Genomic DNA, 26487 nt, shown 5'->3' on the forward strand with positions numbered 1-26487 from the left:
GAAAAAATGTTTTATTTTGCCCTCGGCTGGTATTGTTAAAAGGGGGTGCAAGATGAGGTTGCTATTGTATGTTTATGTACACCAACCTCAGAAAGTGCGTCGACATGTTTCGGAGTGTGAAACTCCTTCTTCAGGACGGGGGTTGCACAACGGTCCCCACCTTACTCACACGTAATGTATATATCAAAGTGTATTATACAGAAAAAGTGAACTACAGGTGTAGTGTACCTATTTTCGTTCTGCAAGATAGTCTGTTGCGTCCAGTTGGCGTAAGAACAAGACCTGTGGAGAAAAGAAGCATAATAAATAATTTCTTCACAGTTGGATATCGCTGTCAAACAGGTAAAAATGACCTGCTAGAGCAGAATCTTGAAAAAAGGGAGATGTGAGACCTAATGAGGTCAAATACCCTGTAAAGGAAAAAAGACAAAAGAAACACATAGAGAAAGTAACACACACATGTTTTTGAAAAAACAATGTCTTGTTCTCCTGTAATGTTGAGGATAGAAAAACATTGAAATAAGAAAGACAATCCTTACTTAGAGATTGTGACTAAATTGCCTCATGAGCCTTTGCATGGTATTGGGGGTTTTGTTTCATCTTGCTCAATTTAGCGATCTAAAAATAGGAGAAGACCTTGTTTAGGGAGTTGTTACTCACAGACCTCTTGAGAAGACCTCCCCCTGTGGAAGCTCTTGAATTGAACTCACGATCAGGACAGGATCCGGTAGACCTCCTTCCCCTCAATGCGGCTCCGACGGAATGCCGTGGTATTGAGGGGGCGGTCTTTTATACCGGTTTGAATGGTCATTAGGGCCTTAATGTGATGTTAATTGGGAGCAGATGCATGCCCAAAGAAGGTGTGTGCCACTTCAATTGGTTTGTCGGTTCTGCGCGTGGAGATGCCGAGCGCATGAGCCTTAGAGGGGCGGTGGTGATGAAGTGCTTACTTCGTATGGTTGCGCATGTGCAAAGGCGGGTACAGTATGCCGCATATGCGTATGTTGAAAAATCACGGCTATGTTTGCAGGGTGCCGTTTACCGGCAAAAGGAGGTGGCCGGTTGTATGTAGAAAGACAGACATTAATCCTTCACAAGTGCAGAATATGCCCCAGGCTGTTTGAGAAATCAAGGTCGGCACCGGAGAGCGATTGTATAGAGACACTAACCCATGTAGTCGCGCATGCGCTGTGACGGATCCAAAGTTCCGCGCATGCGTGTAAAGGCTGTCCCCAGTTCTATTCTGCAGAGTGCTGTTGCCCTTATAAGCCACTGGTTATGCTTTTTGAAAAACCAGTTGATCCTTGGAGAGGACAGAGTGTGCCTCTGGTTGTATGAAGCTCGATAGGGGCGGTGGATAAAAACAACAAACACAAATGTGTGTGAAATGTGTTAGCACAGTGGGGACTCAGAGGACTGTACTGTATGGGAAACAAATGCATGTTGCTGAACAAATGTCTGCTTGGGTCCTCAAAACGTGTGAGGGTGCAGTGGTATATTTGTTTTGACATGTAGGTACCCATTCGCTTTTTCACAGGTATTTTTCTATGACGATGGTGTGGTGCCCCATGTGGTTCGCTGAGGGGGTCATGGGGGTTACATTAGATTCAGTTTTGTCTTAGTTGGCCCCACGGGATGGAGTCGTTAAGGCCTGTGGTGTCAGTACCCAGGCGGAAGACCCATCTTTGCTCTTTTTCAAACAGTCCCACATCCGTTGGTAACTGTTCGATGATGGTCCAGTGCTTGTCGTTTACACAGTGTTGTGCCTCCAGGTAGTGTGCTGCCATTTTGGTTGTGGATTATTTGCACCTAACGTTACTTTTGTGTTCATTCATTCTGATTTTTACAGCTCTGGTTGTCATGCCGACATACTCCATGTTGCATGGGCAGGTGATTAGATAAACTACGTTCCTGCTGTTGCAGTTGGTAAAACTGCGTTGTTCCCACCTACTGCCGTTCCTAAAGGTTAGGTTACCGCTTCTTTGTTAGGTGGCAACTGCTGCAGTTTCCACAGGGGTGGTGCCCATGAACCCCCTGTAATCGTGGTTGTTGGTTGGCTATGGTTTGAGGTCTTGTATGGACCAAGATATCTCTCTTATGGGCAAACAGTGGTTTTTCCAGTTGTAGGGCTCCACTAGTAAGTATTCGCCAATGTTTGTTAACCAGCTTGGAGACCTGGTTTGAATGTGAACTGTATGTGGTCACACATACCGGTCTGGACATGGTGTTGTCTTTAGGTGTCCTGTCTTCAAGGAGTGCCTCCCGGTTGTTATTTCGTGCCCTCTTCATCGCAGTGTTTATCACTCGGTCAGGGTATTGCCTTTGTTTCAGTTGCCTGCTAAGGTCTTGGGCTTGCAATTTGTACTTGCCCATGTTGCTGCAGTTGCGGCGTAGACGAAGGAACTATCCGTAAGGCAGATTTTCCCTGAGGTGGCGAGGGTGGAAACTGTCGAAGCGGAGCAAGCAGTTCCTGGCGGTAGGTTTAAAATGCGTTTCTGTCTTTAGAAAACCGGACTCATGATAGATATTGAGGTCCAGGAAAACCATTGATTCGCAAGACATGGAATGAGTGAATTTCAAGAAAGCGTTCTGACCATGAAGCCAGTTCATGAAATCGGTGATGGATTGGCTGTTGCCCTCCCAGATTACCAGAACGTCATCTATATAACGTCGCCATGATTGGATTCTGCTCCTGAAAGGGTTGCTGGGGTGGAGGATCTTAGTGGACTCGAGATGGTGCACATATAATCCCGCAAAACTCGGCGCGAAAGTGCTGCCCATGCTGGTCCCGTGGCATTGTAAGTATAGGGTGCCCTCATACTCAAAAAAATTCCTTTTGAGGGCGGTGGAAATGCACTCCATCACGACGCCTCGTGGGGTTTGGTATTTCCATGGGTTAGAGTGTAGTACTTCCTCGATGATGAGAAGAGTCTCATCATGAGGCAGACTCGTGTAGAGGCTCTCCACGTCTAAACTCAGTAACATTTGTGAGTTTTGATCGAATGGGTGGTCTTTCAGTAGTTGGAGTACTGCTTTCGTATCTTTATGGTAAGTATTTGTTGCTTGTACCAATGGTCTTAAGAAAGCGTGCGCAAATTTTGACAGGGGCTCTAGTATAGACTTGATGCCTGACACAATTGGTCGTCCCTGTGGGTTGGTTAGACTCTTGTGCACCTTCGGTATGCTATAGAAGTAAGGTGTGTGGGGATTCTCTTGTGTAAGGAATTCTGATTCTTTTTTAGTGAGCCAATCATGTGCCAAGGCTTCTTCTACCATGGCACCTATCTGGATGCGTAGAAGGCAAGTGTATAAAAGTAGAGATTTGTTTTTACAACAGCCTATTCTGGTACTTATACGAAATCAAAGTAGACTAGGACACTTGTAACTACGTTATGCCAAGTAGTATAGAAAACCCTCATAAACGTTATGTTTGTTCGTAAGAGTGCGGTGTATTTTGTTCTCCGCCCCACATAGACGTTTGTGGCATATATCATCGGGTGTTCTATAGTGTGTTATGCCAGCCTCAAGCCTGAGGACTACTCCGGAACAACGTGGCAGTGTCCAGAGAAGAGGTATAAATGTTACCACACTGAAGGTTAATTGCTAAAAAACAGACCTCACCTAAGTTTATTTTTATTCTGGAAAGGTGCGATTTGTTATTAAAAAAACCAATTGGGTATACTCTTTGATCACGTAACTTGATCGCAGTATATCACTTTAGAACATACAGACAGTCAACATGTTTCAGCCCCCTATGGCCCAGCCGGGTCTGTGGGGCTTTCGTCAGGACAGAACAACTTAAAATATACTCACACCTCTTGTGTAGTATTTAGTAGCGGTATTGCTTAGTCACCACTTTGTTAGTTTGAGGTTTAAATTACCTGCAAGAAATCACATATTAGTACTCAAAAATATACCTCGGCATTTGTATTCAGTCAATATCGCATTATTTTGCATCATAAACATACCCAAACAATTTTTTGGTTACGCAACAAGAGGAAAACAGTGGAAGGCGAATTACTCTTTGAAATCAATTCAGTGTGTGAGATGGGGCAAAAACAGCTTTATATTATTTACGGTATCATTTTGCATTTCTCCTTTGTAATCGATGTTTATCACATGGGATAGTCAGAGAAGTAACAGCAGCTTTATAAACATACCGCTAGTTAATGGTAACAAGATCTTCGTATTTACCTCGGTCTACAACGGAATGTTGCCGCTTCGGGGGTGGAAAGACTACTAGTCTCAGGCTAGTATGGGAAGGGGAAACAAATGAATTCAAATTATTTTAAGTGTCTAAAAAACATACGAGGACTCAAGATTTTTTACGAGCAAGCAATCAGGGTTTTAGGATGCTCGTAACGGATTCTTACCCGCTAGGATACACGTGTTCCGCGTCTGGTGCTGGCGCTGCCCCCGGACGCGGAAACACATTCGAATCCCATTTTTTATTCTCCGTGCACTTCCTGACTAGAAATCAATAACGGACTAAGAGATTGACCAACAGACTTCGTAATAGCGGATAGATACACACTTGTTTGGATAATAGAATGTCTTCTTAATTTAATACCCAGTAATCTCCTGAAGTGTGATTTTTTAACATTATATCTCCACAGTCTTTCTTGTTTTATCTCCATTAAAATCAACAATAGAAATCAACAATAGAAATGAAAAACAGACTATAGAGGGAGATATTAAGAGTTAGGCTATTGTCTCATTGGATAATGATTTTCGATATTTCTAAGTTTCTAAAAATATATCTTACTGGTTATTGTTCTATTATAGGATGGTGTTATGGGTGCTGATATGTTATTCAATTCTCAGGGTAACACATTGCAATTATGTACACAGCCATTACCTGAGAGTTACAAACTTCTTGGTTAGAACATCAAGCAAACTGATGCCACGGGACAACATCGTTCAGCCCGGTAATGTGGGTTTTCAAACGGTCGACCCTCCTCTGTTCTCGTTCATATAGAACATGCTCCGCATTGCCAGTCTTGTCCATCAACATTTCTAAAACAGTCCATTTAAGTTCTTCTGCCGTATGGCCTGTTTCCACAAAATGAGTACACAGTTTAGTGTTATTCTTCTTCAGTCGTATGTTACTTTTGTGTTCGCCAATTCTTACTTTTATTTTTCTACAAGTCATTCCAATGTATCTACTTCCACATGGACATGTGATCATATAGATCACATGTGATGAGTTGCAATTTGTATGCTGCCTCTGGGTCCATAGTAATGTCTCAGTTAATTGTAAAGTTCTCGTCATAGTTGTGGAGTTACATACTCGACAGGTGCCACAAGGGTAATGTCCTCTGATAGCCGTCATGTTGATGTTTCTTTCTATCCTGCTTGGTTGTTGTTTCTTTGGACGTGTATGGACTAATAAATCCTTCAGATTTCGTGTCCTGCGGTTGGCGAATCTTGGCTTGGGCCATTCCAAATTCCCTGAGTTTAATATACGCCAATTCTTGTTAACTATTTTCTGGACCAAGTAGGTAGCTGGGCAGTATGTAGTTACACAGGTTACTAGATTAGGGACAGGTACTTTTTGGTTGGTTTCAAGTAGGGAGAGCCTTGGTTGGTTTTTGGCTCTCTTTTGACATTTTGAGACCGTCGATTTCGTGTAATCCCGGTATAGGAGTTTTTGGCTCAGTTCACGAGCTTGTGTATTATAGTCAGTTTTTTGGCTACAATTTCTTTTGATTCTTAGAAACTGGCTATACGGCAGGTTGTCTCTAAGGGGCTTTGGGTGGAAACTCTTGTAAGACAGCACGCTGTTTTTTGCTGTTGGTTTTGTGAAAGTCTTTGTTTCCAACTGTCCATTCTTCACAAAAATTGTGAGATCTAAGAACTCTATGCTAGTTTCATCAGCTGTAAATGTAAACTTCAGACAATCATCTTTTGTGTTCAACCATTCTACAAAGAGATTGAGATCATTTCCCTTGTTCCAAATCATTAGGACATCATTGATATATCGTTTCCAGTAAAGGATACTGGAAACGAAAGGATTGGTGTCCACAAAGATCTTTTCTGTTTCTAGTTGGCTGACATACAGGCCTGCCACCGATGGAGCAAATGCACTGCCCATAGATGTTCCATGTTTTTGTAGGTATATACTCCCATCGAATTCAAAATAGTTCTCTGTAAGGGCCAACCTGCAACATTCAAGCACAAAGTGGCGAGGTGTTTGGTAATTCCATTCCTGCATGAATAGAGTGTCTTCAAGCATTTGTAAAGTCTCTTTCTGTGGTAAGCTAGTATATAATGATTCAACGTCTAGTCCCACTAGTAACATCGTGGTCTCATCAAATGGCATGTCTAAAATCTGATTCAGAAGATCCCTCGTGTCTTTGAGGTACGTGGGAGTACCTTGAACAATCGGTTTCAGAAAGTGATCTGCAAATTGAGACAAAGGCTCGAGCACTGAGCCTATTCCCGATACTATCGGTCGTCCAGGGGGTGGTGACTTATTTTTGTGCGTTTTAGGTAGTGAGTAGAAAAACGGGTTTTTTGGTTCTTTTACAATCAAATAACTACACGGAGCATGACAACGGAGAAACCAGGGACCAGCAAGAACAATCACTGATTGTGAATCTGACCGATCTGATTCTAACTGAAGACGAAATCAGAGTCCTTAACAAAGGTTTAGGCTATGTACCGACTCCGAATATGGATACTTTCAAATTAAAGTGTGAACTGGCCGAATTTTGCCGAATTCTCAAACTGAAGGCTTACTTTACGAATAAAGAACCTAGTCCTACTGATGGTGATACCAATCTGAAAAGGAAATCGACCTTCAATCCTCCAAATGCTCTCATACCAGTTGAGATCCAAGCATTTGAACAGGCTATCATGAAGGGCATAGAGGAAATGAATTTGGATGCAAGAAATGTTTTCCAAAATCTCACAAGGAATGAACAGAGAGCGTTGGAATCATTACGAAGGAATGACAAGATTGTCATCAAACCCGCGGATAAGGGTGGAGGAATCGTCGTCTTGGGAATAGAAGGCTATAAACAACAATGTCTGAGCCTTCTAGCAGATGAAAGGTTCTACACCAAAATAGTTATCGACCCCACACCTAGGCTTCAAAATATGATCGCCATGATGGTTTATGAAGCAGAATTACATATGTGGATTTCAAAGAAGGAAGCAGACTATTTGATTGTAAAAGAACCAAAAACCCCGTTTTTCTACTCACTACCTAAAACGCACAAAAATAAGTCACCACCCCCTGGAGGACCGATAGTATCGGGAATAGGCTCAGTGCTCGAGCCTTTGTCTCAATTTGCAGATCACTTTCTGAAACCGATTGTTCAAGGTACTCCCACGTACCTCAAAGACACGAGGGATCTTCTGAATCAGATTTTAGACATGCCATTTGATGAGACCACGATGTTACTAGTGGGACTAGACGTTGAATCATTATATACTAGCTTACCACAGAAAGAGACTTTACAAATGCTTGAAGACACTCTATTCATGCAGGAATGGAATTACCAAACACCTCGCCACTTTGTGCTTGAATGTTGCAGGTTGGCCCTTACAGAGAACTATTTTGAATTCGATGGGAGTATATACCTACAAAAACATGGAACATCTATGGGCAGTGCATTTGCTCCATCGGTGGCAGGCCTGTATGTCAGCCAACTAGAAACAGAAAAGATCTTTGTGGACACCAATCCTTTCGTTTCCAGTATCCTTTACTGGAAACGATATATCGATGTCCTAATGATTTGGAACAAGGGAAATGATCTCAATCTCTTTGTAGAATGGTTGAACACAAAAGATGATTGTCTGAAGTTTACATTTACAGCTGATGAAACTAGCATAGATTTCTTAGATCTCACAATTTTTGTGAAGAATGGACAGTTGGAAACAAAGACTTTCACAAAACCAACAGCAAAAAACAGCGTGCTGTCTTACAAGAGTTTCCACCCAAAGCCCCTTAGAGACAACCTGCCGTATAGCCAGTTTCTAAGAATCAAAAGAAATTGTAGCCAAAAAACTGACTATAATACACAAGCTTGTGAACTGAGCCGAAAACTCCTATACCGGGATTACACGAAATCGACGGTCTCAAAATGTCAAAAGAGAGCCAAAAACCAACCAAGGCTCTCCCTACTTGAAACCAACCAAAAAGTACCTGTCCCTAATCTAGTAACCTGTGTAACTACATACTGCCCAGCTACCTACTTGGTCCAGAAAATAGTTAACAAGAATTGGCGTATATTAAACTCAGGGAATTTGGAATGGCCCAAGCCAAGATTCGCCAACCGCAGGACACGAAATCTGAAGGATTTATTAGTCCATACACGTCCAAAGAAACAACAACCAAGCAGGATAGAAAGAAACATCAACATGACGGCTATCAGAGGACATTATCCTTGTGGCACCTGTCGGGTATGTAACTCCACAACTATGACGAGAACTTTACAATTAACTGAGACATTACTATGGACCCAGAGGCAGCATACAAATTGCAACTCATCACATGTGATCTATATGATCACATGTCCATGTGGAAGTAGATACATTGGAATGACTTGTAGAAAAATAAAAGTAAGAATTGGCGAACACAAAAGTAACATACGACTGAAGAAGAATAACACTAAACTGTGTACTCATTTTGTGGAAACAGGCCATACGGCAGAAGAACTTAAATGGACTGTTTTAGAAATGTTGATGGACAAGACTGGCAATGCGGAGCATGTTCTATATGAACGAGAACAGAGGTGGGTCGACTGTTTGAAAACCCACATTACCGGGCTGAACGATGTTGTCCCGTGGCATCAGTTTGCTTGATGTTCTAACCAAGAAGTTTGTAACTCTCAGGTAATGGCTGTGTACATAATTGCAATGTGTTACCCTGAGAATTGAATAACATATCAGCACCCATAACACCATCCTATAATAGAACAATAACCAGTAAGATATATTTTTAGAAACTTAGAAATATCGAAAATCATTATCCAATGAGACAATAGGCTAACTCTTAATATCTCCCTCTATAGTCTGTTTTTCATTTCTATTGTTGATTTTAATGGAGATAAAACAAGAAAAACTGTGGAGATATATTGTTAAAAAATCACACTTCAGGAGATTACTGGGTATTAAATTAAGAAGACATTCTATTATCCAAACAAGTGTGTATCTATCCGCTATTACGAAGTCTGTTGGTCAATCTCTTAGTCCGTTATTGATTTCTAGTCAGGAAGTGCACGGAGAATAAAAAATGGGATTCGAATGTGTTTCCGCGTCCGGGGGCAGCGCCAGCACCAGACGCGGAACACGTGTATCCTAGCGGGTAAGAATCCGTTACGAGCATCCTGAAACCCTGATTGCTTGCTCGTAAAAAATCTTGAGTCCTCGTATGTTTTTTAGACACTTAAAATAATTTGAATTCATTTGTTTCCCCTTCCCATACTAGCCTGAGACTAGTAGTCTTTCCACCCCCGAAGCGGCAACATTCCGTTGTAGACCGAGGTAAATACGAAGATCTTGTTACCATTAACTAGCGGTATGTTTGTAAAGCTGCTGTTACTTCTCTGACTATCCCATGTGATAAACATCGATTACAAAGGAGAAATGCAAAATGATACCGTAAATAATATAAAGCTGTTTTTGCCCCATCTCACACACTGAATTGATTTCAAAGAGTAATTCGCCTTCCACTGTTTTCCTCTTGTTGCGTAACCATAAAATTGTTTGGGTATGTTTATGATGCAAAATAATGCGATATTGACTGAATACAAATGCCGAGGTATATTTTTGAGTACTAATATGTGATTTCTTGCAGGTAATTTAAACCTCAAACTAACAAAGTGGTGACTAAGCAATACCGCTACTAAATACTACACAAGAGGTGTGAGTATATTTTAAGTTGTTCTGTCCTGACGAAAACCCCACAGACCCGGCTGGGCCATAGGGGGCTGAAACATGTTGACTGTCTGTATGTTCTAAAGTGATATACTGCAATCAAGTTACGTGATCAAAGAGTATACCCAATTGGTTTTTTTAATAACAAATCGCACCTTTCCAGAATAAAAATAAACTTAGGTGAGGTCTGTTTTTTAGCAATTAACCTTCAGTGTGGTAACATTTATACCTCTTCTCTGGACACTGCCACGTTGTTCCGGAGTAGTCCTCAGGCTTGAGGCTGGCATAACACACTATAGAACACCCGATGATATATGCCACAAACGTCTATGTGGGGCGGAGAACAAAATACACCGCACTCTTACGAACAAACATAACGTTTATGAGGGTTTTCTATACTACTTGGCATAACGTAGTTACAAGTGTCCTAGTCTACTTTGATTTCGTATAATTCTTGGGGAACCGACTAGACACGTAATCCTCCTCCCTAATTTTGATTGTTTCTCTTATCCTTACCTATCCTTATCCTTACCTTAACCTATTTATTTACTATTGTTTTTGCTGTTTTTACACTTTTGCAAACTCGTTGTACTGAGCTGTGCCTGCGGAATTCTACCCTTAAAATGCCATTGTGCTGATTGGACAGATATGATTTTCTTTGCCCCACCGCACTAGCAACTTCAGAAATTGCTTGGAATATATTTTACGCTATTTGCGTATCTTTCCCTGTTGTTTTTCCACCGGCGACTCGGAAAGATCTTTAAACTAAATACGTTTCCACAGAGGTGGGAGTTTAAGAAAAAGCAGGGGCGTAATACAGGCCCCCGCAGCCCCCGTGGTGCGGGGGGCCTCTAGCTCAAAGGGGCCCCCTCGGCACTGCACTCTGGCTGGAGAGCTCCTGGTTGAGCCCGGAGGGGGCCCCTCTAAGTACCGTGCAGGGAGGCCCCCTCACTTTTCGTTACACCAGTGAGAACAAGCATTTACAATGCAATGGTTTTGCCTTTGTTAAAGTTGGGCGGCAGGGGCTCGCAGAGGTGTCTCCTGGGGCAGCCGCCTAGGTCCACCATGGTGCGGCTCCGAGCCCCAAGCCTCTGGTGGTGGTGCTGCTGCGCTCGGTAGCCCATTTTACTTACCGGGCACTCTGGCGGGGGCTCCGTGCGACGCCGGCAATCTCTTGGGCACTTCTCCGGTCTCCCTCTTCAGCATGGGAGACCGGCAACGTCCTCCGCTTCTCCCGGGGCTCCCTCCAGGCCACGGGAGCCCCGCGTGGGCCGCCATACTTCTTCTCCTGGGCTGCCGTCTTCCTTCTTCCCCCGGGCTGCGGGGGGGCGGGCACTTCCGGCCGGCCGCGCTCGGATTGGCCGGCCGGCTAGTCACTTCCGGGTCGCCGCGGGCAGCGCGGCGGCCCGTCTCTAGCTCAGGCAGGCGGGCGGCGAAGTTTCCCGAAATGAAATGACACAGCAGTAATAGCAGCGCGGCTCAGGCGATGACTCGGCGGCTCAATAACCACTCCTAGCGCGGCGGCACTGAGGGGGCTCGACCGCCTCAGCCAATGGGAGGGCAGCCTCCTTCGTTCTTGCTCTCCGCGGCCCCGGCGAGGTCCTCAAGTTATTCTCGGCCCCGGGCCGCGGTGGCAATCAGGGAGGCAGCCTTTGCACCGTAGTAGGAGGCGGCAGAGCGCTCGGGGTGCCACTAGTGCCTTACCAGATTCGGGGGCGTTCCCGAGAACAGCCTTTCGGCTGACGTCACCAAAAGGGAAAAATTCTCGGGAACGCCCCCGAATCTGGTCCGGGATTGACGGACAGAGCCGTCTCCCAATGGCTAGCCTCCATTTATGGAGCTAGCCAATGGGAGGAGGGGGCGAGGAGGGGGCGGATACCCGACCCCACAGAGCAAAACATAAGATTTTGCTAGCGTATGCGTACTTCGTGCGCATTGCCGAGGCAAAACCTAAAAAGGAGGGAGATTTTTAAGCATTTAGAGAAGAGGGAGTACGGGGCGAGAAAAATGAAGAGAGGGACTGGGCACGGGTAAAATAAAGGAGATAATGGGAGGAAGAGAGGAGGTGGGATTATTTGGAAAAAATGAGAAAGGTTCAGATATCGGGAAGCTAAATAAGAAGCCATAATACATTGCTTTTATAGCGTCACTCTGCCATTGTTTGGGCCTCGAGGCAATGTCGGCTATCGGAAGGGTGCATTTCTGCTAAAGATAGGGACTATTGCTTGCACTCACAAGGGGAAGAAAGGAGTAAGAGTTCTTTGGGAGAAGGAGGGAAGTAGGAAGGTAATACTTCTGAAGAAGAAGGAGGGAACGAAAGGGGAAGACATGGCAGGACTGGAGGCACAGAGAGAGACAGAGCTGGGGAAAAGATAAGGCGGCGGAGGAGCATGGGGCAGATGGGGAGTGCAGGAGAACGAAGTGTAGATACAAGAGGGGGGGCAGATAAAGGGCACCGGAATAAGGGAAGTGACTCAGAAACCCCAAGAATTAGAAAAGGGAGGAAAATGGGGCAGGGGAAGGGCATCAAGGAAGGAGCTGACGAGGTGGCACCTTGTTGTGCGAAAAGGAATGAAACGGACAGAGATGGGTGAGACAAAGGGAGACATACAAGGAAATGGTGGGGAATAAAGGAAAGACATTGGAAGGAGAAAAGCTAAAGGAGGAGCGAGCTGGGAAGAGATGAGTAGAGGGAGGCAAGGGCCATGGGGCGGATACAAGAAGGCAGTGACGAGGAAGACATTAATCTAAAGGGACAGAAAATTCACCAGAGTTCATTACACTCGGATGTTCATTACACTTGGATGTAGCACCATTACTAAAGATGATTCATACTTGTATGTGGTAAAACACTGATTTTGTGTTGAAAAACGTTAACATTCTTATGTAATAATAATAACCCATTTTTTTGCGAAGGCTGGTCCTGGAAAAATTGCAACTTTTTATGGGGTTACACACAGAGCATGCCTTTACCACATAGAATTAAAAAACTGGTTAAATATGCCCTCTATAATCCATTTGCCTCCTACCCACTATCATCAACTTTCCCATGGCACAGAGACAGCTTATTGTACACTTGCCTTTTTCCTCAAGGCCTTTGTCATTACACACATTTTTCCCAAAGGGATTGAGCTTTCGGAATTGAGAACACAACAACAGAAAATCCTATCCATTTTAATATCTTTCACAATTTTACACCTCTTTTGTGAGAGACATACCCACAACAGTATGTGTTCAGCACTACTTTTTTTTTTAATATAGTGGACTTTTGTTTATTTATGTAGGTCTCAACACCACTGTTTTTCATTTCCTAAAAGGGTATCCCCTTTTCTATTTTTAGGCCTATTTTTTGTAGACTTTAATAATAAGAAATGAAATCCCTGCCCTGTACAGAAAACTCCGCAGTTGTATTCACTGATCCGGGAACATTTCCTGAAAAGTTGACAGACCAACTGGGCAGAAAACCTCAGGCTGGTAACACGTCTTTTCAAACAAAAACAGACTAGTTCGGATTTCGGCAGGAAGGCGGAAAAGGCTTAAATGGCGTCTGTCTGAATACGGATAGCAGCAAGTGGGTCTGTGCCTGCCCCAACACACATAATAGTAGACTTACTAATTAACAAAGGAAGTGTCTTCTCAGGCATCAAACTCCTCTGTCTGCTGACGGCCCAACAGGGTGAATTGCCTTTCTCTGTTAATGTCACTCAGTCTGTGGCCTAACATCCATGCGTTCTTCGGTTAGAAGAGTTGCAACTGCTATAAAAGTAGCTGGTGTCATTTTTTAGGTAAACAATTTATATGCCATGCATAGGCTGTGGCTAGGCAGAAGCAGAATATGCTTTTTTGTCCTTTACTTTCTATTTAATGTTTTCATTTTATGTGTATAAGTATTTGTTCATGTTAATGTGCTCTTTATTCTATCTAGTGCTTTTGAAAAGAAAAGCAGAATAAATACTTTTGTAAAATAAGTAAACTTTTACAGCTTTGTGGCTCTTAATGCAGACGAACAGTTGAATTGCTTTATTATTTTGCTTTGTCAAATTTGCTTGAAAATGCTCCATTTGCCTGGTCTTTTTAAAAAAAAATTCTCAGGGGGGGACATCCCCTCCGAACACCCATAAGGTTGTTTGAACAGGCTCGCTCGCCGCTGTGCACTCCACCACAAATTTTACGCCTCACCACTTCCAGATGTCAGCAGCCGCCACTGACTCCAGACATTAGAGTCTCGCTGGGAGCTGGAAGCACGACGCATCAAGAGGAAGCGTGTCGCCGCCGCAGCTGAAATCGTTGCATCGCCGGAGAAGCGAATCTTCGCCGCATCTCCCTGGGAGCGTGTGTTCATCGAAGCTGCCTGCTGTCGCATCACCGGAGAAGCATGACACCATCGAGAGAGTCGCAATCGCATCATCGGAGAAGCGTGTCGCAGGGCCTGTCGCGGCTCCAAAGTACAGAGTCGTCACAAGGCTGCCAGGGTGTCTACGCATCGTCATCACATTGCCGCATCAAGGGCGCCATCTTCTCGCATCACAACAGGATCATCGCATTGCATCAAGGCGCCATCTTGCGCACCGCAATGGGCCCGCAGGCCGAGAATCGACGTATCACCTCCGCACCGGTAAGGATCACAACGCATCCCCTACTCTGCGCAAGCATTGAGGCCCGACGCATCATCTCCCCCAGATCACGGAACTGACACATCTCCCCTTTTGCGAGCCTTTTGTTTACTTTGTGTTACGCATTCAGATACTTTGTTGAGTACTTTCCCTTATTTATCATCAACTTGAACTAAGTAACTTTGATAATCTTTAAAGCAATCTTAAGTGTAGTATTGTGGATTTTTGTCGTTTGTGGTCTTGTGTTTAAGTCTATATAAAGAATACTTTTTTTATAAAACCTGTTGTGTCCATCTGTAGTGTTTTCACTGTATTACTGTGTATAGTCACAAATGCTTAACACACTGCCTCTGAGATAAGCCTGTCTGCTCGTGCCAAGCTACCAAGGGGGTGAGCAGGGGTTATTAAGGAGTGTCATTCCTTTATCCTGACTTAGAAGTAAGGGTCCCTATTTGGACAAAGGTGAATACCATTGCCAACTAGAGACCCTCAGATCTAACACTCCATCGCTGGAGATACTGCAAAAATTCGAAATGTTATGGAAACAGGCCAAGAGCCTAGCAGGAACGGACTTCAGTATCAGATAAGGGTCCCAACAGGATATTCACGCCATTTTGCAAATCAATGGGAGAACCGCCATTTTCTTCAGAGAGGGCGAGGGTGCCGCAGTCTCCAAGGCCTTTGTCCTGGCGCTTTGGGCCAAGAATGGGGTTTCTCCCACATACCAAATGTGAGGCAAGAAAGTATCAGGTAATTTGATGCTAATGGAGGTGGCACACAACTTCCAAGCATGGGCATATCTGCAGGGGCACCAAAACCAAGGGGGCGTGGGGGTGAGGATACTGCACCAGCCCAGTGATAGCTGATTTTTATTATTACCAAAGTAGGTGATGGGGGGTTGGCATTTCCTTTGCTTGTTTAGGGCCCGCTGCCCCCTTGCTATACCTCTGCTTCCAAACTATTGAGATTTCAAGCTTCCCATTTTTTTCGTGCCCACCAGTACCTGGGACTCCAAGCAGTACAATATGAAAATGAGTTTACATCTTGAGATAAAATGTGAGCCTCCTTTCTTCAAAGTATCCCAGTTATGTTTAGAAATTGTATTTGGTTTTGGGTTTACTCTGTACCCACAACAGTTTTAAAGTCCTGTATTGTATATCATATATGTACCATGAAAGTTTTTAGCAAGGAGACACTGTAAGATTCAAGACCTCACCCTTAACAAACAAGCATTGGCAAATGCACTAAATCGGGTCTTGGTGATATTTTGGCTTTGCCAATGGTTTATAGCTACGCTACATAGCATCTGCAATGTTATGCAGCATGGCTGAACTTAAAAAAAAAATCCTTTCATAAAGTCAACCATGTCAGTTTGTCGAGTTGTGCGCCATGCCTACAAAATGAAGCCATCACTTTGTTTTTTTAGTTACCAATCCGTGTGGGATCGGTAACTAAAAATAAAATACGCAAAATCGTGTGGTTTTTTAATTGTTGTAAAGTGGGTGGATGGTGGAGTGTAAGCAAGAAGGGCGAGGGTGGGAGAAAGAAATAGTAACACCGGGAAGGTTGGGGGAACAAACGGCAAGGCAACATGGAGCAGTGTGGGGATGGAACATCAAAGCAACATGTGAGGGGAGGAAAGATCAATCTGGGTGTGTGAGGGTTGTAGAAAAGCAACACGGAGGATATGGGTGAGGAAGCAATGGGGAGACGCACATTAGTGAGAGCAAGAGGGAGGAGAACTGAGAGAAGCAGTCGCGCAACATAGAGCAACATAGATGTGCAGGGAAAACAAGCGTGACACCTCGAAAACACCAGCACTCTAATGCTTCACTCAAAAGAGAAAAGTAGTTCTTGAAAAGCAAGCAGTGTAACAAGTGATGGCAGTCAACCAAAGAGACTGTAAAGAGGCAATGCTCCCTGGGAGGAACAAACACAAGATACCAATAGGATGGAGCCAAAGGAGAGTGAGAAGGAAAGCCAACCAGCAGTGAGCTTTGGGTGGGCTCCAAGCCACTCTATATTCTTGGTAAGCTATAATTAGTTATCTTTCCCAGAAAAAAATACTGGCCATTTGTTTAAGTTTTAAACTTCAACAAAGGCGCAGATTTGATACTAAATCAGAACGTTGCAGAAATTCGCCTGTATTAATTTTTAGCATGGCTTTCCTGTCTTTGTTTATTTTTTTCATTATTAGTCAGGGATCATTAAGATAGCTGTAGAACACATTTTAAAGTAATTTCTTCCTATATTTATTAGTTTATGTATGTACCTATAAGAGGGAAAAATACTAGCTTTAGGTGAATTTTGTAATTTTTTTTGACCCGCCCATGACATACAAATATTGGTCATGCTGGTAAAAAGCAAGGACATGTGGCAACCCGAGTTGCAATATGCCCTGGCCCATCTAGTAAGATCAACCTAGAGGGCAAATATTTCTTCCCAAGTTGCAGACAAAAGTCTGTCATCTGTCCATCAGTTAATAGTCTCTGGTCAAATGTTTCACAACATTAGTACCAGTCAATACCTAAATAAAGAAGTCAACAATTTAAAGAATTTTATATTTCTTTGATGGTGGTCAGTGAGGCCGTGAGTGGGACTTACCGTCTTCAAATTGAGAGCCCTTGACTTTCTTATAAGTAGTAAGATGAAATATTGAGTGAATGTAAGTCTGCGTATGTTTCCTGGTTGATAATGAACAAGTGAAACCCATGGATATCAAGGGACCAGGGGTACATAGCGCTTTAAAGGAACAGAGATCCTCAACTAAACATATGTCTGAGAAAACATTTATGCCTATACACGTTGTCCAATAGACACCTTAAAATCACATTTATTAAGCAAATCATTTAAATAGCTGTGTGGAAGCACTAATGACACACAATTAATTTAGCAAAGAAACTCAGGCACTAATGTGTGAAACAAACTAAAGAGTGTGTTCGTCACAATTAAATCCAAAGCAGCACTTCCGCCCCTTGCTATGTACATTACAAGGGGGTTAGAGTGCAAGAGTCGACAACGTTTCGATCCTTACAAAATAACAGGATCATCATCAGGACATTTACAAATGATGCCTTAGATTTTCTACACAATGGTAAAAGAGAATAACTGGAAGAGAAGAAGGGGAGAAGAAAGGAAGGAACGAGTTAGTTGCCAGTGGGACAAAGTCTATATGGATACCACATACATCCACACTTGACAGAGTGAGATGCCTTCGGTGCCTGGGGCCAACCATGCGTGACTTCTATTCAAGGGAAAGTACATTATGCAAGGGGCCCAGAGGGGGAACCATACTACAATGCCATTAGCAAGTGGGAAGTAACGAGCTGAGTATACCCGGTTGTGAACTCAATTCACCAAGGATTAAGCAAGGGTCTTATGGAAACAAAAGAATTCTGAACCACTCATATAGTAGAGAACCGGCGTGCCAGTATGTCCATCTCATAGGCTGCATAGACAAAATTAAATCAAATTACCAAGGGAAGGAAGTGCTATCCTCAAGAAGTAATGCAAGAAATTGGGAAAGAGTGACCAAACATATGGGACAAGGGCATCTGCTGAACAAACAGATCGTCCATGTCAACCAGAGGCCATAATGAGGGAGCGCTTCGCTGGGACGCTAAGACTGAGGAATCTGCATGATATAAATCATGAAGGGAGATACCAATAAATACATAAGTGTTATTCATGATAGGTAACATACCCATGACGTAACGTAACACAACACACCCAGAGCCACCATTTCAAGCAACAATAATGTGGAAAGCACTGTTTACAGCAGAGTACCAGCATACTGTCGCACTCGGCAGGGGTGCCAGACACATAAATAGCATGGTAAATAAATGTATTGTATACCGTAAGATTGAGTTGGATTTACAGTAGGACGTCTAATCTTACCTCCTCACAAGTGCCCAAAGGGTCTACAATGATGCCCAAAACAACGATGCTGCCAGAAGCAACAACTGAAAGTGAAGAACCGGCGTAGATTAGCGCTCGGGTATGGGGTTAAGGCTTCCTGGTGACAGGCTGGAGTGGTGTTTGTGGCTGCAAATAGCACAGGGCTTAGACACTTACACAGGACGTGGCACTGTAAAGAAGCTGTCTGCTGATGTAGTTGGCATTTGTGACAGGCAAGGGTATAGAGCCCTTTTGCCAGTTGTTGTGCTGCAATGTGGGTGAGTGCTCTAGGGTTGCAGAAGAACAAAACCCGCAATGTTGGAATTGTTCAGTGTTATTTGTGACAGGTATGGTAAATTGGTAGGTATGGACTTTTTTTGCTAGTGGTATCTTGCAAGGTAGGAGAGTCTTAGCGGGTGGCAGGCACAATAATCCTAGAAATGCATATTTCCAGTGTGTTAGTACAGCATGGGTACTGTTTTGCGATGTTATTATGCATCAGGATGTACAGAGGTGTTGCATGCTGGGCTGTAGTGTGAGCAGAGGTGTTTTCTGAATGTGAGAGTTGAAGTATTGAACTCGAAGTAAAGAGTAGAGTATTATCAGCTGCCAATGTGGCGTGCCTGTCTTTAAAACGGGCGGTGTGTGGGATTTTACTTTGTGATTACTTCTTGGCGTAGTGAGGTATGTGTTATCTGCTAGTGCAGTTTATATCATGAATGCAAGAGCTTTCCTGCTAAGGGTAGAATGTATAAAAATTGAGTGATTGATCTTTGAGTTAGAGAGCTGCTCCAGGAGACAGATTAAGAGTTCAAAAGAAGATAGAATGAATTTGTAGAAACAGTAGTACCTGATGGGGTATGTAAAGTTCAACTAAATAAGATATATACGTTTCTAATTATGTATCTGTAATGATTATTATGGGATTATCAAATGTACCTGACCATGTGCTTTCTTCATTATCTGTCCCATGCTGTGAATGTCTATATTATTCTTTGTCTTTCCACAGGAGTGCCACCAAATAACTCCAGTTTTGTCATTAATGCCCTCCTAATCCATCACTACAAGCGTGGAGCCTGGTTCCCACGAGGGGGTTCCAGTGAGATTGCATTTCACATCATCCCAGTCATAGAGCGGGCAGGCGGTGCCGTGTTGGTAAGGGCTCCTGTTGCACGGATCCTCCTTAATAAAGAAGGGGCAGCTGAAGGTGAGTGCTGGGAGATGGGGTTCTGGGGCAAGTGGAATCACAGAGATTCTTGTAAATTATCTGCCTTATGACACCAGTTTGTCTGTGTGTAGCTCAGATTTTTTTATGGGCACAAAGGGGCTCTGGAACTAACAACATTCTGATCCTTTTGATCTTTGCTGCTTCCTGAGCATAGAAGAGAGCACTTTGCCCTGAACTTTATAAGGATGGAACCTATGTCCCCTCGAGATAATGCCAAGACGTGCTTTAGAAATGCGGTCTGTCAGGCTGGGTAGCCCAAAGTGGGTAATTCTATTGACCAGTGTGCTATCTACATGAGTGCAAGATCAAGGTCTCTAGCAATCAGTATACTAGGTACTCAGTGTGCAACAGAAAGTAGGAGGTCATTCAAGTGTCCAAGCAAGCAAGACTGGATTGATAAAGGTAAGCTGCTCCAGCCAGGTGGGAGCACACTTAGCTGTGGCCTGCTCCTGCCGGCATCCGAGGATGAGTGGTTCTTGGGCCTACCTCTGCAGAATTCAGCGGGTGAGTGAGATATGGGTGCTCCAGGTGGGACCGGGGCACCCACAACATTTATTTAGAACCCTGTGCCAGGATGAGTGCTCTCTGGGCAGCCTGTGGGACTGCAGGGGTCTTAGGGCTCCCCCTACAGATCTCCACCAATATGGAATCTGTGGGTTTCCCGGGGCACCCATAAAATATATATGCCAAAACTGGTCATCAATTATTTACTGCTACCGACACGGAGCACCTGATAATCACCTATGCGGGATATTTTGCATATGTTTTATAGCCTTGTGGTGCCTTGTTTAGGGCGCCACCGAACTGTAACAAAAATGTTGCAAGAGGTTGCAAGGAAGGGCAGTAGCCCCCTAGAAATTCATTTGTAAAAGCAACCCTTTTCCTCCTGAGTTGTAAACTGTGTGACCACAGGAAAGGTTTGTGGAGCTTGTAAGCATTTCCAGAACTGGAGTTTTTTTTCTTCTCAGCCGAAGATTGCAGTGGCTCCATTTTAGTTGGGTTTATGGCTGCATTATGTGGACTGAAAAGTGTAAAAACCGGTTTGTTTTGAATACCTATGTGTTATTTAAAGGTTTGTTATTAATTAATACCTTCGAATATGGTATTGGATTCTATTGTTTTGAATGTTTATTCAACATGAAGGCTGTTTTATTAAGATGGTGACTCCTTGACAAAGGCAATAGGCTTGCCCTCATATATTGACGTGGTGACTTATTGAGAAAGCCAATAGGCCTTTTATATACTGATGTGTTAACCCCATGACACAGACAGCAGGCGGGCTTATTTAAAATTCCACCCCTTTATCCTATGATTAGAACTCTCGTTGATTGGCTATGCAGTGGGGGAGAGGGGGTCAGGGGATTGACCTCCAGACTGTCTGCCACAGGCCAGTGTCGTTATAGTTGGGTATGGTAGTAAGATCATACTTTACGTTAAAACCCCCCTAGAAATTCACTTAAAAATCTAAAGGTTAAAGTGATGATATAGTTAAGCAGGGTAATAACATTTTACTTTATATTTAAAAAAAACTCAGAAATTCACTGAAAAAACATAGGTTAAAGTGACGTTACAGTTAGGTCTGATAATAATATCTTACTTAACATTAAAGAAACTCCACAAATTCAATGAAAAAACAAAGTTCCATATTACACCACCATAACATCACATATTACATCCCTCATGACATGTTCAATTACATAATGAAGTCACTAATGACATCACCAAATATCACTCAGTGCCACATAGTTACATCACCGTTGAGGTCCAGTAGGATGAGGGCTGCCTCTGTCTAGGATCATATGGATGTCTTCAATCACTGCAATGAGAGCCATCTCCATGCTGTGGTTGGGTCTAAATCCTGACTGCGTCTTGGAGAGGATCTAGGAGGTTGACCATGAGGTGTTTGTTAATGACCTCTTCCAGGATCTTAGTAGGAGGGAGCTTGGTTGGTGGTTAGTGAGCGTGGCTGGTGTCTGCTAAGGGCTTCTTCAGTAGGGCATGCTTCCAGGCCTCAGTGAAAATGGCTGTGTTGATGGAGTCCTTTGTTGAAAGCATTATCGACACATCGGTTCGATGGGGCCCCGGAGTGGATGAACTTCATGGTTGTGGCAGTCTTGTCTGTGGTGATGGTGTTCCATGCGGTCAAGGTGTGTTCTTCGACAAAGATTGGTAAATTAGCCGCAAGTTGGGTATTGAAGTTGGGTATTGAAGTTGTCACATATGGGTGTGATTTTGTTGCTAAGAGTTCATTGCATAGTGCGAGGGATGAGATGATGTTGCTGGCAGTGGTTGTGGGCATGGTAACATTTTTAATGATGGAGAAAATGTATTTGATGCTGTTGGTGCTGGCATCCATGTACTTTGTAACAGACATCCATTTTGTGTTCCAAATGTACTGGTGGTAGCACTTTAGGTCAAACTTTAACACATACTGGCTCACTCTCCACCCGTGTTTCAGTTGCCTTTAATGTCAGTTGGTTAACCTGAGTTCTTTTGTGTACCAGCTAGCTTTGGTTTGCATTCTTGCAGTTAGGCTTTTTTTCGAGGGTCAGGGTGTTGGTGCCGGTGGTAATACAGGTACTTATGTTTTTGATGTCTTCTGCTAGGTTGTCAGTGTGCTTAGGGTTGTTTGCAGAGAAGATGGAAGCCCTGCCTTTCCCTGGTATTTTCTTCTAGCAGCATTGGGCTAGGCCTGCGGTGGATGGTTTTCTGTGGGATGCTGATGTTGAAACTGATGAAGGTGTGATCAGTCTAGGTGATGGGTGATGATTTGTTGATCGTCATGTCATTAAGGGAAGTGAACACAGGCTCTAGGAAGTGTCCAGTGGCATCGGTCCATCTAGATATTTGCTGGATGAGTCTCATGTTTTCCAGGCTTTCGAGGAGTATGATTAAGTTGAGTCAGTGTAGTCTCTCAAGTGAAAGTTCAAGTCTCCCAGGAGGATGAAGGCACTGGAGTTGATGATGAATGAAACACCAATGTCTGTGATGTTGCTGGTGAAGATGGCGCGGGCCTTATCGGGGTCTATAGACCAGGATGCCACACATCGTGAAGTTGACTGTGATACATATATTGAATGTTAATGTTAATGTTAAGAATGATTTGTAAAGCGCACGTACACCGAGTGGTTTCATGGTGCTGTGGTAAGCTCTGTCCATTACCCATAGAGACGTCAATTGGAGGCTTGTGCAAATAGCCAGGTTTTGAGGGACCTCCTGAACTTCAGAAGGTCGGTGCATGACCGGATCTCCAGGGGGAAGGAGTTCCGCAGTCTAGGGTTGCAAATCTGCAGCCTCCCTGACGTTTCCGCTTGAACGCGGGGGTGGAAAGGAGCGAGAGGTGATCTGAGTGCAGGTTGCAAGAGGGGGTGTACTTGGATATCAGGTTGTTTATAAATTTGGGGTTTTGACCGTGCAAGGATTTGAAGATCAGGCAGCCTGTTTTAAACGCACAGCGTTGAGGGATGTGGAGCCAGTGCAGTTTCCTTAATAGAGGTGTCACTGATTGCCATCTGGATTGTCAAAAAATCAATCTGGCTGCGTGATTCTGGACCATCTGCAACAGTTTGAGCGGATAGAGTGGCATGCTCAGGTACACAGAATTAGCATAGTCCAGGTGTGACAAGATGGTAGCTATTACAACCTTAGTCAAGGCTTCCTCAGTGAGTAAGCGATGGATCTTCCGCAGTTGGAAGAAGCATTTAGAGATTACCGAGGCGACCCGTGTTTTTAGTGAAAGATCACTGTTTAAGGTGACACTGAGTGTTTTAGCCAAGGGGGAGGGAGTGGGCGGGGATCCTAGCTCTGACAGCCAGTAGTGTGGGCCCCAGAATTTATTACTGTCCCCTGTGAGGACTAGCTCCGTCTTGCCAGGATTTAGCTTGAGGTGGTTGTGGTCCATCCAATGTTGACTATGCAGCATGGTGGCCTGAAATTCGGTGACTGAGCTGTGTGAGTTGTCGACCGTGAAGACCAATTGCAGGTCATCTGTGTTATTGAAGACAGTCACCTTCCTATCTTTGAGGAACTGGATCAGGTGGAGAATGTAAAGATTGAAAAAGTGAAGGGAGAGAGCAGAACCTTGCGGAACACCACACGTATTCTACGTTTTGGGGCCCTAAAGTGACCTTGGCGAACGGCCTGGGACCGGTCCTCCAGGAAGGAAGTGAGCCAACTAGCGGCTGCACCTTGCATGCCAGCGTGCCTGACACGGTCTAACAGAATTGTGTGTTTGACCGTGTCAAAGGTGGCAGAGAGATCCAGTAGTACCAGTGCCTGAGGGGAGCTTCTGTCGGCGTTATCACGGAGAGTGTCCAGGACAGCTAATATTACAGTTTCAGTGGCGTGTGCGGGCCGGAACCCCGCCTGGTGAGGGTCGAGGTATTTCGATTCTTCCGAGGAGTTGGACAGGCATCTTGCTACATGGGCCTCTAGTACTTTTGCCAAAAAAGGGAGCAGGGAGATGGGACGGTAGTTAGGCAGAATCATAGGGTCAGCTCCAGGTTTTTTCAGGAGAGGAACCACAATGGCTTCTTTAAACGCCGTTGGAACGTGGCCAGAAGAGAGGGACTTGTTCAGGAGGGCGAGGGCTGGGCATGGAAAAGCTGAGAGGCAATCTTTTAGTATGTGAGGTGGGCAGCAGTCTGTAGGGGCTCCTGATTTGCCTTTAGCTAGGACGTCCTGAAAGATCTCGGTGCTGATGGTTGGGAAGCAGCTTAGCATGCAGTTGTTACTGCGCATGTTGGGGGAGTGTTTAGGAATGCTAGCTTTGATGGTAGTGATTTTTTCAATAAAATATTTGTTTAGTGAGTCGCACAGAGCTTGGGTAGGAATAGCATTTGGAAGCATTCTGTCTGGGTTGGATAGCTCGTTCATGATTGCAAAGATTTCTTTGGAGCTTTTATTAGAGTTAAGGATATGTGAGGAGAATTGGGCTTCTTTGGCTGGGAGGATGGCCTTCATATATTCTTTCCATGCTGTAGTGTACAGAAGTTTCTTGTCAGAGGATTATTTATGTTGCCACTGCCTCTCTAGTTGGCGCAAGGCCAGTTTTTGAGACTTAAGTTCGAGAGAGAACCATCTCTGGGCGTCAGCGCGGCGGGCCAGTTTAACTTTTTTGAGGGGTGTGTGCTTGTTGCTAGCCGAGAGTAGCCAGTCAGAGAGATTTGCTTCAGTTATAAGATGTCGAGAGCAGGTGGCGGGGCTGTACTGACCAGAGTGTCAAGAAATTCCTTTTTGTTAATTGCATTCCATTTCTTAGCTAATCTGCCCTCGACCATGGGGTTTTTTCAATGGAGGGTTGTGCTAAGGTAAAGTTTAATAAATGGTGGTCAGACCATATGCAGGCGTGAATTATGGGTGCAGATGTTATCAGGAAGTTCGTCCAGACTTGGGTGACAGTCAAGTTGGTAAGGAGATCGGTCATCTCGGCAGACTGTGGTCCTTCGTGAGGGTCATTATACCAGTAGTTAAAATCGCCCACAAGAAGGATTTTGGCATGATCGATGATGAGGTTAGTGATCTGTTCACTAAGCGATAAGGGAAATTGGGTCATCTGGTGCGGGGCCTATAGGCTAGCACACAGATGAAAGTATCGACAGCGGATCACAGTTTAATTACTATATTCTCCGCCTCAGGGGGGCAAAGACAAGTCAAGGCACTGAATTTTAGTTTAGTGTGGATGAAGCTGCAACCCCCCCTGGTTTACCAGGCAGGCGGTTAGCATAGATGATGTAATAGTCAGAGGGTAATGCCACCAGCATATCAGGGGAGGAATAAGGTGTCAGCCAGGTTTCTGTCAACAGAAGGATGTCAGGTTTATCAGTGGCCAGGAGGAGAAAGATGTCAAGCTGGTGCTTGACAAGGGAGCGTGTACTGAGTTAGTAAATCAATAGGGGTGGGGGCCTGAGTTTGGCAAGGCTCTGTGAGATTTGTGTGGAGGAGGTAGATTTCAGGATTTCTAAGAACGAACTCCGTTCTATGAAGATTTCCTTCTCAGTTGTTAAGGTAATTATTTCACGGGAGAGGACCAAGTGAGTGGAGTGCATCATTTTGAGGGCTTCTGAGGGCTATGTAATAGTAAGGGCATCGTTTCTGGCCCCTGGGCCCGGATGGGCGCAGACGGGCTTGCCTTCGGTGCGCCCACTGCGCGCGTCCGCTGCGTGCGTCCGCTGCGGGCTGTATACGTCTCCGGTCCCCACCCACAGTTCCGCCCTCTCACAGCGTGATTGGCTGCTTACGGGGGGAGTTAACAGGAGCAACTAGGAAGCCGTAACAGCCGCCTTACGCGCCAAAGTCAGTTGAAGGTGAGCTGATACATGTAGTTGCTTTTGGTGTCATCAGAAGTGTGCAGCTTATGATGCCCATAAAAATGATAGCTATTGCGCCTCTGAGCCTGTGCTGGTGGTCATGTCTGATTATCTTGTATCCATGGGGATGGCCATGTTGATGTTCGGTGTCATTGGTGGAGTTAGCCATGTGTCCATGACGGAGAGACAGTCTTTCTGCAGGTCCCAGGTCTCTGTGGTGTGTCTGCTGGGCTAGTGGGTGTTGAGGAGCATACATGAAAGTGAGGAGTGGGATGTGGGCTGGTTTGAGCGTACCTGAGCAGGTGATGTGCTGGTTCTTGTTAGTGTGATGGTGGTGGTTGTTGGCGTGAGGGTGCAATCATGATGTCAGCAGCTGCAGGTGAAGGCTCCTTCAGTGTTGTGTGGTGAGAAGTTGCAGTACTGTGGCATGCGACAGCGGTTTTGAGCATCAGGAGGAGTGCAGCGGGCCAGCGATCCGGGCACTGTCTAGGCTGTGACTACCATCGATTAGATCCTGGGAGAAGGGAAGGGAGCAGTGGGTGGGGTTGTGGGAGGC

At 44.5% G+C, this 26487-nt stretch overlaps 1 protein-coding gene across 1 annotated transcript in view; it reads left to right on the forward strand.

Annotated features, from left to right (window-relative positions):
• Positions 1–26487, forward strand: part of LOC144755871 (all-trans-retinol 13,14-reductase-like) — a 172255-nt gene that overhangs the window by 41374 nt on the left and 104394 nt on the right. The window contains exon 5 of the mRNA XM_078645237.1: positions 19405–19602. Within this exon, the coding sequence (XP_078501363.1) occupies positions 19405–19602 (198 nt within the window). The remainder of the gene's footprint in view (positions 1–19404; positions 19603–26487) is intronic.

Source organism: Lissotriton helveticus, chromosome 5_1 (assembly GCF_964261635.1).
Source record: "Lissotriton helveticus chromosome 5_1, aLisHel1.1, whole genome shotgun sequence".
Taxonomy (NCBI): Eukaryota; Metazoa; Chordata; class Amphibia; order Caudata; family Salamandridae; genus Lissotriton; species Lissotriton helveticus.